Source organism: Nannospalax galili, unplaced genomic scaffold, assembly GCF_000622305.1.
Source record: "Nannospalax galili isolate Female #2095 unplaced genomic scaffold, S.galili_v1.0 scaffold18, whole genome shotgun sequence".
In the NCBI taxonomy this organism is placed as follows: domain Eukaryota; kingdom Metazoa; phylum Chordata; class Mammalia; order Rodentia; family Spalacidae; genus Nannospalax; species Nannospalax galili.
The window spans coordinates 6468790-6482948 of record NW_008346548.1 but is presented as its reverse complement, the minus strand read 5'-3'; the positions used below and the strand labels follow the sequence as shown (position 1 = coordinate 6482948).

The 14159-nt window shown below is 42.0% G+C and overlaps 1 protein-coding gene across 1 annotated transcript in view; it reads right to left on the bottom strand.

Annotated features, from left to right (window-relative positions):
* Positions 1-14159, bottom strand: part of Arhgap31 (Rho GTPase activating protein 31) — a 123309-nt gene that overhangs the window by 12845 nt on the left and 96305 nt on the right. The window contains exons 5-8 of the mRNA XM_017800559.2: positions 13601-13708; positions 12835-12977; positions 5034-5232; positions 3580-3704 (exon numbers count right to left, since the gene is read on the bottom strand). Of these exons, the coding sequence (XP_017656048.1) occupies positions 3580-3704; positions 5034-5232; positions 12835-12977; positions 13601-13708 (575 nt within the window). The remainder of the gene's footprint in view (positions 1-3579; positions 3705-5033; positions 5233-12834; positions 12978-13600; positions 13709-14159) is intronic.

Below are 14159 nucleotides of genomic sequence, written 5' to 3'. Positions count from 1 at the left end.
GCAGCCACTTGTGAAAGAGATGTACTCTTGCTCTGGAGTGTGTTACTGAATATGTTAAAGCTGTAGTGAAAAGCTTCTAATCAAGTAGTTATTAAAAACTAAAAAAGTATAATGATTAAAAAAATAATTCTTCAAAGCATAAGAATTTGCTCCTTAGTAATTAGTAGATATGAAAAACATTATCATTGAAATCTACCTGATGACTTTATATCCATGCTCAGATGCCAAGGAGCTCAGAAAGTAACCGACTGTGACTAGTAATAATCAGATACATAGAGATTAGAAACACATGTGCAAACATCTTAATGTCAACTGCAATAAAAATGACAGTAGCATTCAAAATGAGTTTTTCTGTATGAAACAGTATATTTTAAAATGAAATGGAGAGCTTTTTTAAAGGCTAAAACCCCATTCAGTTTTATGCCTTATAGGGTTTATACTGAGTTCAACATTGTATAACTGTAATAATTCAACTGCAAACCTAAAAATGTACAGCCAATTTTGTAAGAGATGCAGCCTAGCTCAGAAAATTGCTGTTGAATATGTCAATGCTGATGTAATGAAATGCTTCTTCTAAGTATGTGTTTTTTAAATAAACAATTAAATAAATAAAATATTTTAAAAAAGAAAAAAAGTTACCAATAGGTCAGGCATGGTGGTACATCCCTTTAATTCCATTAGTGGCAGGCAGACCTCTGTGAGATTGAGGCCAGCCTCGTCTACATAGTGAATTACATGCTAGCTGGGGCTACAGGGAAACCCTGTCTCAAAGAAAGTTACCAATACTCAGACCTTGCTACAGTACTCCTGAGGTAAACCTGCTGTGGCTGTGAGTCACTTTGTGGGTACCTCTGAGGCATAGTCCTAATGAGCACCCTGTATACCCCATGAACTGACCACCATTTAGTCCAGTGCCTTGGATACAGTCCTTTTTAAAAATCATATGGGGGTAGAAATCTTCCTAAATTAATACCAAAGCAAATAATTTATTTTATTTTTATCTGTTTTATTCTGTGGGTTTTGCCTTTTTATTACTGAACTCTTCCATTTTATAACGGAAATCTTCTCTTTGATTTGTGTGAGCAATCTCTCATTACGGACTAAGAGTTTCCTGTCAGGTACTCTTCCCCCTCCCCATTCTCCTTTGAGAATCCTAATTTCTCATTTGTATCAGTTCTGCCATGCTGTGACAACCTGTCCTTTCCAGGGTTGGCTTTACAACTGTTAGAGATGCCTACCCAGAATCTACTTCCTTTTGCTCTCTTCACAGAGTTCTTGTACTTCTGAGCTTTGATTTCCATTCCTCATGCCAGTGACTAGTTGAGAACCCAGGCCAATCAGCCAATCAGCACTCAGCACCCCTTGGCCATAGGGTCTGGTCCTGTGATCCAGTGAAGGTTACTGAGACCAGGGAAGAGGAGGGCAGGATACTTGTTGAAAACTTTTAGTACAGCAGAGTGTCCTTAGGAGCAAGCTACCAGAAATGGTCTTCCTTCTCTTTGGACATAGTGATGGTCAAAAGCAAAAGTTGCCTTTAATAGCCACTTGGCCACAGCACAGGAAGCCAGTCTATGAAGCTGACTCAAAGAGGAGAGGATAGCTGGGGAAAACATAGAGAAATGGAGGCAGAGCCATTGTATTAAATCACCCCTGAAGCTTCTCTATATTGAAATGTCCAGTTCTCTTACTCACTTGGATTTGTTCTTATTTAGAGCCTAATTAATAGCTGAGACACCATGGTATACTTCATCACACTGACAGGTAAATGTGAGGATTTCTAATGTCTGTATTTTCTGACCTATGGTATGAAATTATCTCTGAGTTTGAAGAAAGAACTTAAAAATATTACCTCTCAGTTTTCCTATAGGAATTAATTTCTCCCCAACACTTACTGAAAAAATTCAAACATTCACAAAAGTTAAAGACTTTTTCTAAACATACTGTCTAGTTTCAACAGTTATTAACATCTTGCTATATATTTGATTTATTCATTTCTATGTTTCACTGAATAATCTGGAAGTGAGTTTTGATTTTTTTTTTTTTTGGTCTTTTTGAGACAGGGTCTCCCTGTAGCCCTAGCTGGCCTGGATTTGCCATGGAGACCAGGCTGGCCTCAAACTCACAGAGATCTGCCTGCCTCTGCCTCCCAAGTGCTGGGATTAAAGGCGTGCACCACCACGCCTGGCCTAGTTTTGAAGTTTAAAAATTTTTTTTATTTTATGTGTATGCGTGTATTGCCTACATGTAGGTAAGTGCACCTGTGTCATGCAGTGCCCACAGAGGACAGAAGAGGCCGTCGGATCCCCTGGAACTGGAGTTTTGGACATTTGTTAGCTGCCATGTGGGTGCTGGGATTCGAACCTGGGTCTTCTGCAAGATCTCCAGCCCCAGAGTTTCAACATTTTTACACTTCATTCTTAAATAATTCATTTTTAGCATATGCTACCTAAGAACCATTAATACATTATAAAAATTTTATAATTCCTCAATGGCATTTAATAGCCAATACATACTCAGTTTTCTTGTTTGACCCTAAAATTGTCTTTTGTAGCTCCTTCTTTTCCAGACCAGGATCCAGGTGAGACTGCTCATTTGAGCATTCACACTTTATACTTGATGATTGATCCACTTTATCGTGTGTTCGGTCTATCACTACATAAATCATTCTGGAAAATTTCCTTGATCTTCCCTTTGCTGACACAATCTTCAGGCTGGACTGGCTAGCTTCCTTATTGTACAGTGGTTCCCTCAATTCCTTCTCGCATCAGTTTCTATTCTTTGCTCAGAAATAAGCCCATGCAGAAGCATCCCCATTTAAAAAACAATACTGAGGGGGAAGGGACAGACCTTCTTTATAGCAGAATTCCAACTGATAGAAAATGGCCATTTGGAAATGTCACAGGGATAACTGTTACAGACAAGAGCTAGTCCAATGACGCTGAAGTGCATGGTACACATGGCACTTTAACCAAGTAACCAAAGTCAACCTCACAAAAAATAAGGCACTGACATTGTGTACCCCCTGGTATAACTCAGAGCCAGGCAGAGCACAAATTCTGTAGGTTTCCTGCAAAAATTCATAACCTCAACCTAACTATGAGAAAACATCAGGTGTACTCACACAGAGGGTTAGTTCTAGAGAATAAGTGACTGGTATTCTTTCACAGTATCACGTTCACGGAAATTAGGGAATGATTCTACATTGGAGAAGACTGAGAGACATGATAATCAAATGCAGTGTGGACTCCAGGATTGGATCCTGGACCACAAAAAAGACATTAGTAGGGCAATTGGTCAAGTATGAATAAGGTCTATGAACTAGTTAATAGTATTGTATCAATATTTTGTTCTGATAATTGGCTTATAGTTGTGTACGATGTTCACATTAGGGAGAGCTACATGGAGGGTATGGGGTTGACTATCTGAATATTTTTTAAGTAAAAAAAAGACTTTATTATTATTATTATCACTATCTTTTTAAAGGATCCCTTAGTGAATTTATAAGTTTCTCTCTTGGAGCTAGTGGGTGAAGTAGAGCCAGGAAACATTTGTATCAGAAGCCACACTGCTGATTCTCACCCGAGAGCCTCTGTCCTCTCACGAATACACTCCCGTTTCTGCTCAGCTTGGATTTGGAATCCGATCCGGAGCGCCCCAGGTTAAATATTGATTTCCACTTCTTTGACTTACTTGAAAGCTTTCTCCTAAAAAAGCCAAGCCATATAGATTAGTTTATATATGCATGCATGTGCATGTGAGTGCATGTGCCCTCAGAGCCTAAGAGCTATAGATCCCCTAGAGTGGAGTTACAGGTTACCTGATTTGGGTGCTGAGAACCAAACTCAGGTCCTCTGGAAAAGCAGTAAGTACTCTTAACTGTTGAGTCATCTCTACAGCCCTGTTTAGTTTTGTTTTGAGACAGGGCCTTAAGTAGCCCAGGCTGGCTTGAACTCATGATCCTCTTGGTCTCAATCTTTCAAGGGAGTTTTTAAACTGAGAAAGAACATTACATCATAACTATGTAATGTTATGAATGGCTCTGCTATTTCTAGAAGTTTCCCTCTAAAATCCCAGTTGAACCCAATTCTATCCTGTTTGGGAATGCCCTGTGTGATCAAACTAGCCTTTCAGAAGTGAAAGCAAAGGCCCATTTCCTCAAGGCCACAGACAAATTTGGTTGCCTACTAAAATCAGGGGTGGGGGCAAAGTTAGTAACATTCTTGCCACTCAAACATGAGGGCATGAGTTGAATCTGAGAATCCATGTAAAAAAAGCTGGGCATGGTGACACGTGCTTGTAGTCTCAGCTCCTGGGAGGCAGAGATAGTGAATCCCTGAGGCTGACAGCCCATTCAGTGATCCCCCAGGCCAGTAAGAGACCCTGTCTCACAAAACAAGGTGAGTGACTCCTGAGGAACAACACTTGAAGTTGTCCTCTGGCCTCCACGCATGTATGCACTGGTACACACACACGTCCGCATGAACACACACAAGCATGCACATAGACAGACATAAAAAGAAGGGTGGGAGGCTCTGACAGGTTGAGAAGAAGCAAGGAAACTAAGAATGCCATCCCCAAGTGCTGACTGACACCCAGAACCCTCGGCCTAGAGTGGCGCCATTTGTCAGCTTGCCCTCTATCTTAGACTTAATCTCTATGCCTTTTGTGATGTCATTGGGGCATCTGAGGTCAGGGGGAGGGAGTCATGTATTTGTTTTTGGAAAACTCACTTTTATAAACTCTAGGCCTAGACAGTCCAAGCTAAGGAAGAAGGGGCTTGTGACTCACCTGGTGTCTGGGGTCTTTGGTGGGTGATCAGAACTCTCAGTAACTTTGGGGTTGTGGGTGAAGGTATCACCACAGGTGAGAGTTGTGGAGACAGCTTCCTTCTCTTCTGAGATATTTCTTTACACCCTACCTGGACTGTACCCCAACCCACACTACATCAATTATGGTCATGAGACTGGACACCTTTCTTCCTTTGTCCCCTTCTACCCACAAATCTCCCAGAATTCTAAAAGAATGCCATTTACTTGTTGTCTGGTAGCTCAAGAACAGTGTGGAAGAGGGTGCCCATGGGAGGGACGATCTCGGGCAAGCTGTTCTCCCGCCTTTCCTTCCGAGCAGGGTGGTTTGTAGCCAGGCTTCGGGCCTGAGCCTCCTCCAAGCTCACCAACTTCATGGGCAGGGACAGGGCTGGCAGGGTCAGGCTCTTTGTCATGGGCCAGTTTTCTGTAAAGCAAAGAGAAGAACTCAGCCTGGGGGCAGGTCCAAGCTCCAGACCCAGCCAGATCCTTCATCCACAGCCCCTCCATCCCAACCCCTTGATAGGGGCTGGGTGCCAACTGGCTTTTCTTGGGTAAGGTGGGGTCTGGAACTGAGGCTACACACAGGAAACTGGCAGCTCTCCTTGGCTATATTAGGTTGAGGGCAGTGAGGGGCTGTAGGAGGTAACTGTCCCATCAGGAGAAAGGAGATAACTGCTTTTTTAATTTTGAGACAGGGTCTCACTATGTAGCCCTGGCTGGCCTAGAACTCTCTTTGTAGATCAGTTTTGCCTTGAACTTATAGAGATCCCCAGGCTGGCCTGAGACTCAAGAGATCTGACTGCCTCTGCCTCCTGAGTGCTAGGATTAAAGGTGTGAGCCACCACGCCCAGTGTAACTGCTTTCCATACTTTGCCTATAGGGACTATTCATCTATTCATTCATTCATTCATTCATTCATTCATTCATTCATTCATTCCACAAATATGTGCCAAACATCTACAATGATCCAGACTTACAGCAATGGGTCATTGATTCTGAAAACTCTGCTAAGTGCTTTGACCAGATAGGAACGTGGCTCAGCTCACCTAAGGTGATGCAGCAAACTGTCCTTCTTCCCCCACAGCTGATGAACACACACTCCAAGGTAATGCCAGCTTGACTCTACTCCCCCTGGGCCGCCTAGGCTTCTGTCTCTGCAGGAACAGCCCATGTACATACTGTACTGTTCCCTCAGACAGAGGTGGCTCTTTCCTCACTGCCCCTTGTCTTACAGGATTTGTATTATAGCTAGCCATTCCAACTCTGTGGTATTCTTTTAGAAATGAAAGTAATGATAGCAAGGTTGGTGTACAAGATTCTCTCTTCTCTGTCAGTGGTTCTTGACTTGAGGCGATTTGCATATCTTCCTCTCACTCTGCCAAAGGACACTGCTTTTTGAGATAGGGTCTCATGTAGCCCAGGCTGGCCTTGAATTTGCTGTGTAGCCAAGGATGACTTTGAACTTGTGATTCTGCTGCCTCTATCTCTCAAGTGCTATGAGTTCAGGAGTATGTTACCATGCCTACCTCTGCAGACATTTTTTTTCAATATATTTTTTTATTTTTTATTTTATTTATTTTTTAATTTTTGTGCATTTCATACATCTTAATCATGTTTGGACTTCCTCCCCTATCTGCGTGCTCCTGTGGCCCCTCTACCAGATTTCATGCATTCTGTCATATATGTTAAGGCTCCTATCAAGTCCAGTTGGTGTACCAAAATGTCCCTCAGTGTCTGTTCATCCACTAGAGCCTGTTCAGCTTATCTAGTATAACTCCCTTAAAGAAGAGCAACTCTCCCTCACCCAGCAGTGGTCAGCTGCCAACAGTTCCTCAGCTGAAGTTGGGGCTTCTTACCTATTTCCCAAGTTCTATGTTGGGTTTTTGTCTGGTTTGAGTTTGCATAGGTCTTATGCATGCTGTCACCATTGCTGTAAGTTCATATGAGCAAGTTCCCAGCCACCTGGAAAACTCTGTTTCCTTGTGGTCATCTACTACCCCTGGCTCTTACAATCTTTCTAGAGGCCCCTCTTCCACAATCATCCGTGACTCCTGAGTAGCAGAAGTTTAATATAGGGCTCCTATCCAGGGACAGGCACTCTGCAGTCTCTTATTCTCTATGTTTTGGCCAGTTGTAACTGTCTGTGTTAATTGCCCTCTGTTGTATGAGGAAGCTTTGCTGGTGAGAGTTGAGAGATGTATTAGTGTTCTCTCTACCCCCTGTTCTGCCATGTTTCTTGAGCCTTAGGTGTAGAGGTTCCACTGTAGGTGTGTCACTTAAGTCTGGACATCTCATAGACACTTGTTCTCTGTGTTTGTCCAGTTTTGGAACTCTGTAATAATCTCCATCTGTTGCAAAAAGAAGCTTCTTTAATGAATGGTAGGAGGTATACTTGTATATAAATATAAGGAAACATATTTGGTATATAGTAAGAAATTATGTTTGTCTAGGTATGTGACATATGTAGGGTTTTCTCTCCAGCCATTTGGCTATGTTCACAGAACCACACATGAGTTCCCTCCCACTGAGAAGGTTTTAAGTCCAGTTAGATAGCTGCTGATTGCCCCCAAGATAAAAGTGCAACCACTGCACCAATAGAGATAGTTTTCTGTGCAGGTCATTGTTATGGTTATTAGATTTCACAGCTGGGTAGGACCATTGATTGATTTTCTCCCTTAGCACCTTGCATAGTATCTTCTGAAACTACTAGAGCTGGTCTTCCAGGTCAGTTCCAGCTCCAGTGCCCCAAGTCCTGTGTCCTGTCTTCAGCAACATATAGATCAATAGAGACATTTTTGATGGCCACACATGCATGTGCGAAAGCCACTGGCACCTAGTAGGTGGAAGCCAGAAAGCTGCTAAAAGTTACATAATTCATAGAACAGTGTCTCACAATAGGAACTATCTGGCAATAAATATCAACAGTGCTGAGGTTCAGAAATCCTGATTTAAGAGAAAAATAAGTTTGTTTCCACTTGGTCTTTGGTGATCAGGTCAGCTTCCTGTGACTTTTGAAGGTGTGAAGAGACTTGGGGTAACTTAGGCCATGTTTGGAATAGTGCTCTCCTGTGTTCAGAAAGCAGCTTGGTAGGACCATTTCTCTTTGCAGAGATGGCACTCTCTGGGTGGAAGGACTTGAAGCCACAGAAGAGGGCTATGTAGACAATGGAGACAGTGTGTGCCAGTGGGTGCTTCTAGGCAGGATAACCATGGCAACCCTTCTTCAGGATGCAGTGAAATACATCGTGTGGTCCTGAAAACAGGTCAGCAAAGTTTCTTAACTTAACCCACTTTTCCAATTTAATTCAAAGGAGGTTAAAACTACTGACATTAAATTTACTTTCAATATTTGTTTATAGATTTTTAGGTTATTTATTATTTTTGCTACTTTATGAAAATTTCAGGTAAATGGATGGAACTGGAAAACATTATACTGTGTGAGGTAAACCAGACCCAGAAAGACAAATGTCTCATGTTCTCACTCATAAGTGATTCTTAGCCTCAAATCTTTAGATTTGTGTTTAATGTGGAGTACCTGTGGAATCCAGGAAGTAGAAAGAGACCACTGAGGTGAGGGGGAAGAAAGGTCTTAAGGGAGGGGGATAGTAGAACACATGTGCTATGAAGGGAAAGGGGTATTATGGGGAGGGAGGTTTAGGTAGGGAGAAGAGGGGAGGGCAGAGGACAGGGTGAAAGGAGGGATAACTAACATTGAGAATGCTTCAAAAAGCCAGATGAAAATCTACTCTTTTGTAAGTTTCTTCAATATATATATTCATATAAAAGAGTTTGCTTGCATTACCCTACACAGGGGATTATGCTCATCCCAGAAGCCATAGGTTACTGAATGAAAGAGTCAGTGCCAGGTGTGGGATACCTCCTCTCAAACTGTTGGTTAGAGGTGTTCCAGAGACCCCCAATACAATATAGGCTATTGAAACTTCTCTTGGTTGCCCACCAGAATTCAATGATAAGACCCTATTGCCCAAAACACCATATGCTTTGGTCACAGGATGTGGAGAAATCAAGTTGGTATTGACCAAGAAGCTTCCTCCCTGCTGGCTAGCTTTCGCATACCAGAAGGTGCTACGCAGGCTGCTGAGGGTGGGAGAATGTCATCAACAGTCTTACCCAGCTGTAAACCCTGTGAACTACAACAATGACTAGTGTGGCAAGATATGCCTATGGTACAATAAATAGTAGCTTGAATGTTATGGGGGTAACCAAAGGTTTTCTGATTGGATTTAAGGAGGACAGGAGGAAATGCCAGGTATTCTAAATCTGGCTAAGACCCCATGGTTGGGGGAAATTACCAGCCCCAGGGATAAACCTACTACTATTAGTTTGCTAAATGCACATAGCACCAAACTGCTCTCTAAATTCATCTCTCTATGTCCACAGACTAGTGCAGCTCTCAAGCCCCATCAGAGAAGTTTCTTTGTGCAATGGACAGTGGTTAACACAGAAACTCACAACTGGTCAAAGTGCAGAGATCCACAAATGAGAGGTCTATATGATCCCTCCCAAGGCTCAGGGACCATCCCAGAAGAGGGGGCAGAAAGACTGTAAGATAACAGAGATTGGGGAGGACCTGAGCTAAACAGTGTTTTCTGGACATGACAGGACCACTGCACTCATGAACCCACAGCAGCCATGGTTGCTTGTATAAGACTTGCACAAGATCAAGCCAGTCAACATTTTAGCATGGAGGAAAGGACTCATGAATATCTCTACCCATCACCAAGGGGCTACTGACAGTTGATGGCTTCCATGGGAGGGAGAATCAATTTTATTATTTAAGTGTGTGTCCCCTGGTAGGTTGACCAGGCTCCAGTGGATGGACCCATACCTGTGAGTACGTGGGCATCACAAGCTGAACTTCATGGGTTATTAAAAAAATAAAGAGGACATGAAGGTGGGAGGGGTGGGGAGGTATGGGGTGGATCTGGAAAAGGGAGGAATTAGAAGTGAGTATGTTCAAAATACATTTCATGAAATTCTCAAAGAATTAATTAAAAATTTATATTAAAAACTAAATCACTCTGGGAACAACTGAGACAATGGGAAGATCATAAACTATAGCTTCGGGAGGCTGGGGTGTAGGCTCCAGAGGGAGCCTGGACCTGAGGCCTATTCATCGGTTCTGCTTAGATATGTGGCAGGTATCTCTGAGATGTTCATTGTGGTTCCTCACCTCTACACAGGAACCTCTCATTTTCTCCATGTTAGCAAATAGCACCAGGGCCCCCAACCATGTAAGCCATATCCTGGAGAATCTTTTTATTTTTTCCTTATGTATTTTTGAGATAGGTCTCACTCTGTATCCCAGGCTGGCTTGGAACTCACTATGCAGCCCAGGTTGGCTTCAACCTGTGGCAAAGCCCCTGTCTCAGCCCCCTGAGTGCTGGGATCATGGGCACAAACTACCATGCTTAGCATGGAGTAGTTATTTATTACTTGGCCCCTTCTTTGATGTAGCTGTCCCTCAAGCCATGACCTATAAACAAATCTTATAACTCTGCCTCCAAAATACATCCTTCACATAGCCACCATCCTCCCTCTGCTGCTGACATGTTAGTATAGGGCAGAATCTTCCACCTGATTCCTGCAGTGGCTCCTTAACTGGTCTCCCTTCTTCCAGCTTTGGTGCTCTTCAAGATATGGCAGTGAGTATGTCCAGATCCTGTACTTCCTATTAATAACCCTGTGCTTGCTCAAGAGTCTGAGAACACAGCATACTGATCAGGAAGCCAGTGGTTTACAAACATGTACAGAACAGAGCCAGGGACATGACTCATTTGGCTAGCATGCACAGAGCCCTGGGTTCGATCTCTAGCATGGTGTCAACTAGGTGTGGTGTCTCATGCTTACAATGTGAGCACTGGGGAGGTAGAGGTAGAAGGGTCAGAAATTCAGGGTCATCCTCTACTATAAGTGAGTTCAAGATCAGCCTGGACTACATGAGACCTTACCTCAATATATATATATATATGTCTGAGACAAAAATAAATGGAAAAATTTCCTGTAGAAGTTCTTGTAGTTTCCAATGCTCATAAATGACTTCTTTGGTCTTTGGAGCCTACTAGGGTGGGGTACCCTACTTTGGAGACCTCAATAGCTCTGCCCACATTAGCCTACTTCCTGAAACACTTCATTTTTTATCTTAGAACTTTTATATTTCCTGACTTTGGAACATTTGTCCCCAGGTCCTCACATGAGTAACTAGTTCCCTGTGTCATTATGGTCTTGATCCACTTCCTCAGAGATTATAACCACTCTGTTACAGATAACATTCTCATATCACTGGGCACTCTATTATCCTGCTGTATCTTCTTTATGGTGTTTATTGTCTTTGAAGACAAATATACTTAGGACTTATAGATACATTGCCTGCGTTCCCAACCATAGCATAGCTCTGTGGAAGGTAGGGTCTTTGCCATTTTGTACACAAATATGTCTCCAGTACCCAGGACAGTATTTGGTATCTAGGAGGTATCTGATACATATTTACTTTTAATAAATTTTGGTGATATTACAAGTTCCCTGGCCTGTATTAAATGACACATCTGTCTTCCCATACTGGATTGTATGACACATCTACAAAACTGGAGCAATGTGCAAAAATCTCTTAATGGGTTAGATGTCTATGTTAGATGAGATGTATTTATCACCTAGTAAGCACACTCGACTTTTGTTCAGTGGTGTTATACAGATCACGTTCTCTCAGAAGCTCTGGAAGCCATTGTTAGTATGAAAGACAATAAGGAAATGGAACAGGAGAACTATGCAATATGATACCCAACATTACATAGTCAATAGGTAAATATTATATCTATACCTTCAAGTCAGGGTTTGGGACATGGAGACCTAGATTTGATTTACTACTTTCTCAATTAAGGCATCTAAATTTGATGTTCATTTAAATATCTTGTTCTGATGAGAATACTGGTTTTCCTAAATACATCATCTAAGGTGGAAAGAATGCTTCAATCAGCTAACAGACATTTACAGCTATGGTTTTGGTATACTATTGGCTCTCCAAGTGTGAACTCTGATGAACAGTGCTGGCATCATGTGGAAACTTCTTAGAAACATACTTTATCAGGAATACTCTAGATTGTTTAGATCAGAACGTCTAGGGGCTGGGGATTCAGTATTTCTGTGCCTTCACAAGCCTATTAAGTAATTGTGATAACACATTAGAAAAACGTTCTTGAACATAAATGGTCATTAAGGCAATTGGATTTATGATTTCTCTATTAATTAGACTCATAGAAGTTTAAGCAGCACCAATAATTTCACTCCTAGGGTTTATTATTTCATTAAAAGATGCCTAGAAACACACACATTCATTTTGTATGCTTCCTGCTTGGACCAGGGCTGAACAAAGTACTCAGGAAATGTTTGTAAAGAGAATGAATGCATTTTGGATCTATATGTGAGTGTGAACACATTGCCTCTATTAACCTAAGATTTCAAAGGGAAAACATAAGGGTTTTCTAAATAAAATGAAAATAAAGATAATCATCATAAATTCTAATCATGAAGAAGAATGTTGTCAGTACTTTAGATGATAGATTACTGACTCACTAAAACGATAACATTATCCCAGTTCTCTACACATCCCATTCCAGGGAGAGGCCGTGTATATACTGGATCAGAAACATGCTAAGGCTACATGCAAATGCACCCATTGTTATATGGATATGCATATAATATACATGTATCATTGTCATCATAGTTAGAGCTTATGACAATGTGACAGTAATGCATCACAAATAGTAATACAGTTGTCAGTACATACATACCCATGCTCAGTCAGAACTAAAGTCTACTCTCATTTATTAATCTTTTGAGATGATGTCTCAGGTAGTAGTCTAGGTTGGCTTCAAACCTGATATGTACCCAAGGATGACCTTGAACTCTAATTCTCCCTCTCACCTTCATCCTTATTTATTCTTGGTCTCCATGACTAGGGCAAGAAAGGAGGATAAGTTTGTGGGGGATATGTTAGGGGAGCCATTACCATCCTGTTGCAGAGTCCCAGGAGCACCGTTGTTGAAGATTTGATCCACATGATTCAATATGAACTCAATCACCACCTGTTGGACCCGGACTGCCAGGAAGGCTGCATCTCCATTGCAACCAGTGGCTTCAATTTCTTTAGACCTGTCATGGAAGAAACATTCAGAGTCTGTCTTACAATTGGATGCAGTAAGGACAGCTGGTAGCCCTATACACAGGCCCCATATTTTAACTTTTTATGATCAATCAAAGAGACTCTCCCAAAGGTGGTGAAGCCCAATCCATTGAACAGTCTGGAAACCACTGTCAGGCAGTCTATATTACAAGACCATAAACACTGTCTATAAATGTATAGGAACTGATTTCTTTTTACTTCAGAAGCTCCCCCTCCACCTTGTCCTGTGGGACAAGTCATCATTTACCAATCGCTTGAAGCAGCTGTTTCAAGTTAGAGCTAGCTGTGACCCTACTAAAGCCAAGAAAAGCCAAACAATCTCAGAGACCAAAGAGGCCTTTTCAAGAAATGGTAACATACAGACTTATAATGTTAGCCACACTAGGACTGTAGCCAACAAATGCCTTTGGAACCAGAGTTTCCAAGTTAAGGACAAAGAACCCCAGTTCTTAAAAGCACTTTCAATTCATATGTTATAAAAGGATCACTTAGCCACAAGTTTGTCTTTCAGGGGCTTCCATTTTGAAGCACCTAAGCTTTGTTTCCATGAGTGGGCTCAGAGCCCGGGGGTTGGTAAGAAACTGGTAGTTACCTGAGGAGATTGGGGGCCCACACCAGGGCCAGGTTCCTGGCATGCATGTTGGTCTTGCTGCTGAACGAGGCAATGTGGGCCAGGTGTCGAATTAGGTATTCCAAGGTCCTGCAACAGTTCATTTGTGTTTGGACAAAGTAAGAAATGGCAGCACCTATGTGAAACCTGACATGTGAGGTCATTTCCATGTTTGGATTTAAGATACTCTATATTATGAATTTTGGAGGAATATTAGGAAGACATTAAGATTGATGGGAGTATCTTGACTCCAGGGCCACTGACCCAGGATGAAGACAGGTGTCAGTCTTGTCAGATATCATCTGAGGTCCATGGAGCAGAGCCAGAACCAGAGCCAGAGCCGGGGAACCAAAGACCACAGGACCTAAGGGTTCTTAGTGACCACCTGTTCCTTTTTCCACCCAGGGCAAAATCACCTCCTCACAATATTCAACTAGGTTCTCATCTACTCAATTAAAAGACAGTCTTCAAGCTATAGGTAACTTGATTCTTGTTAGAAAGCTCATTTCAAGGTTGAACATCTGTGACTGCTAGGAAGTAC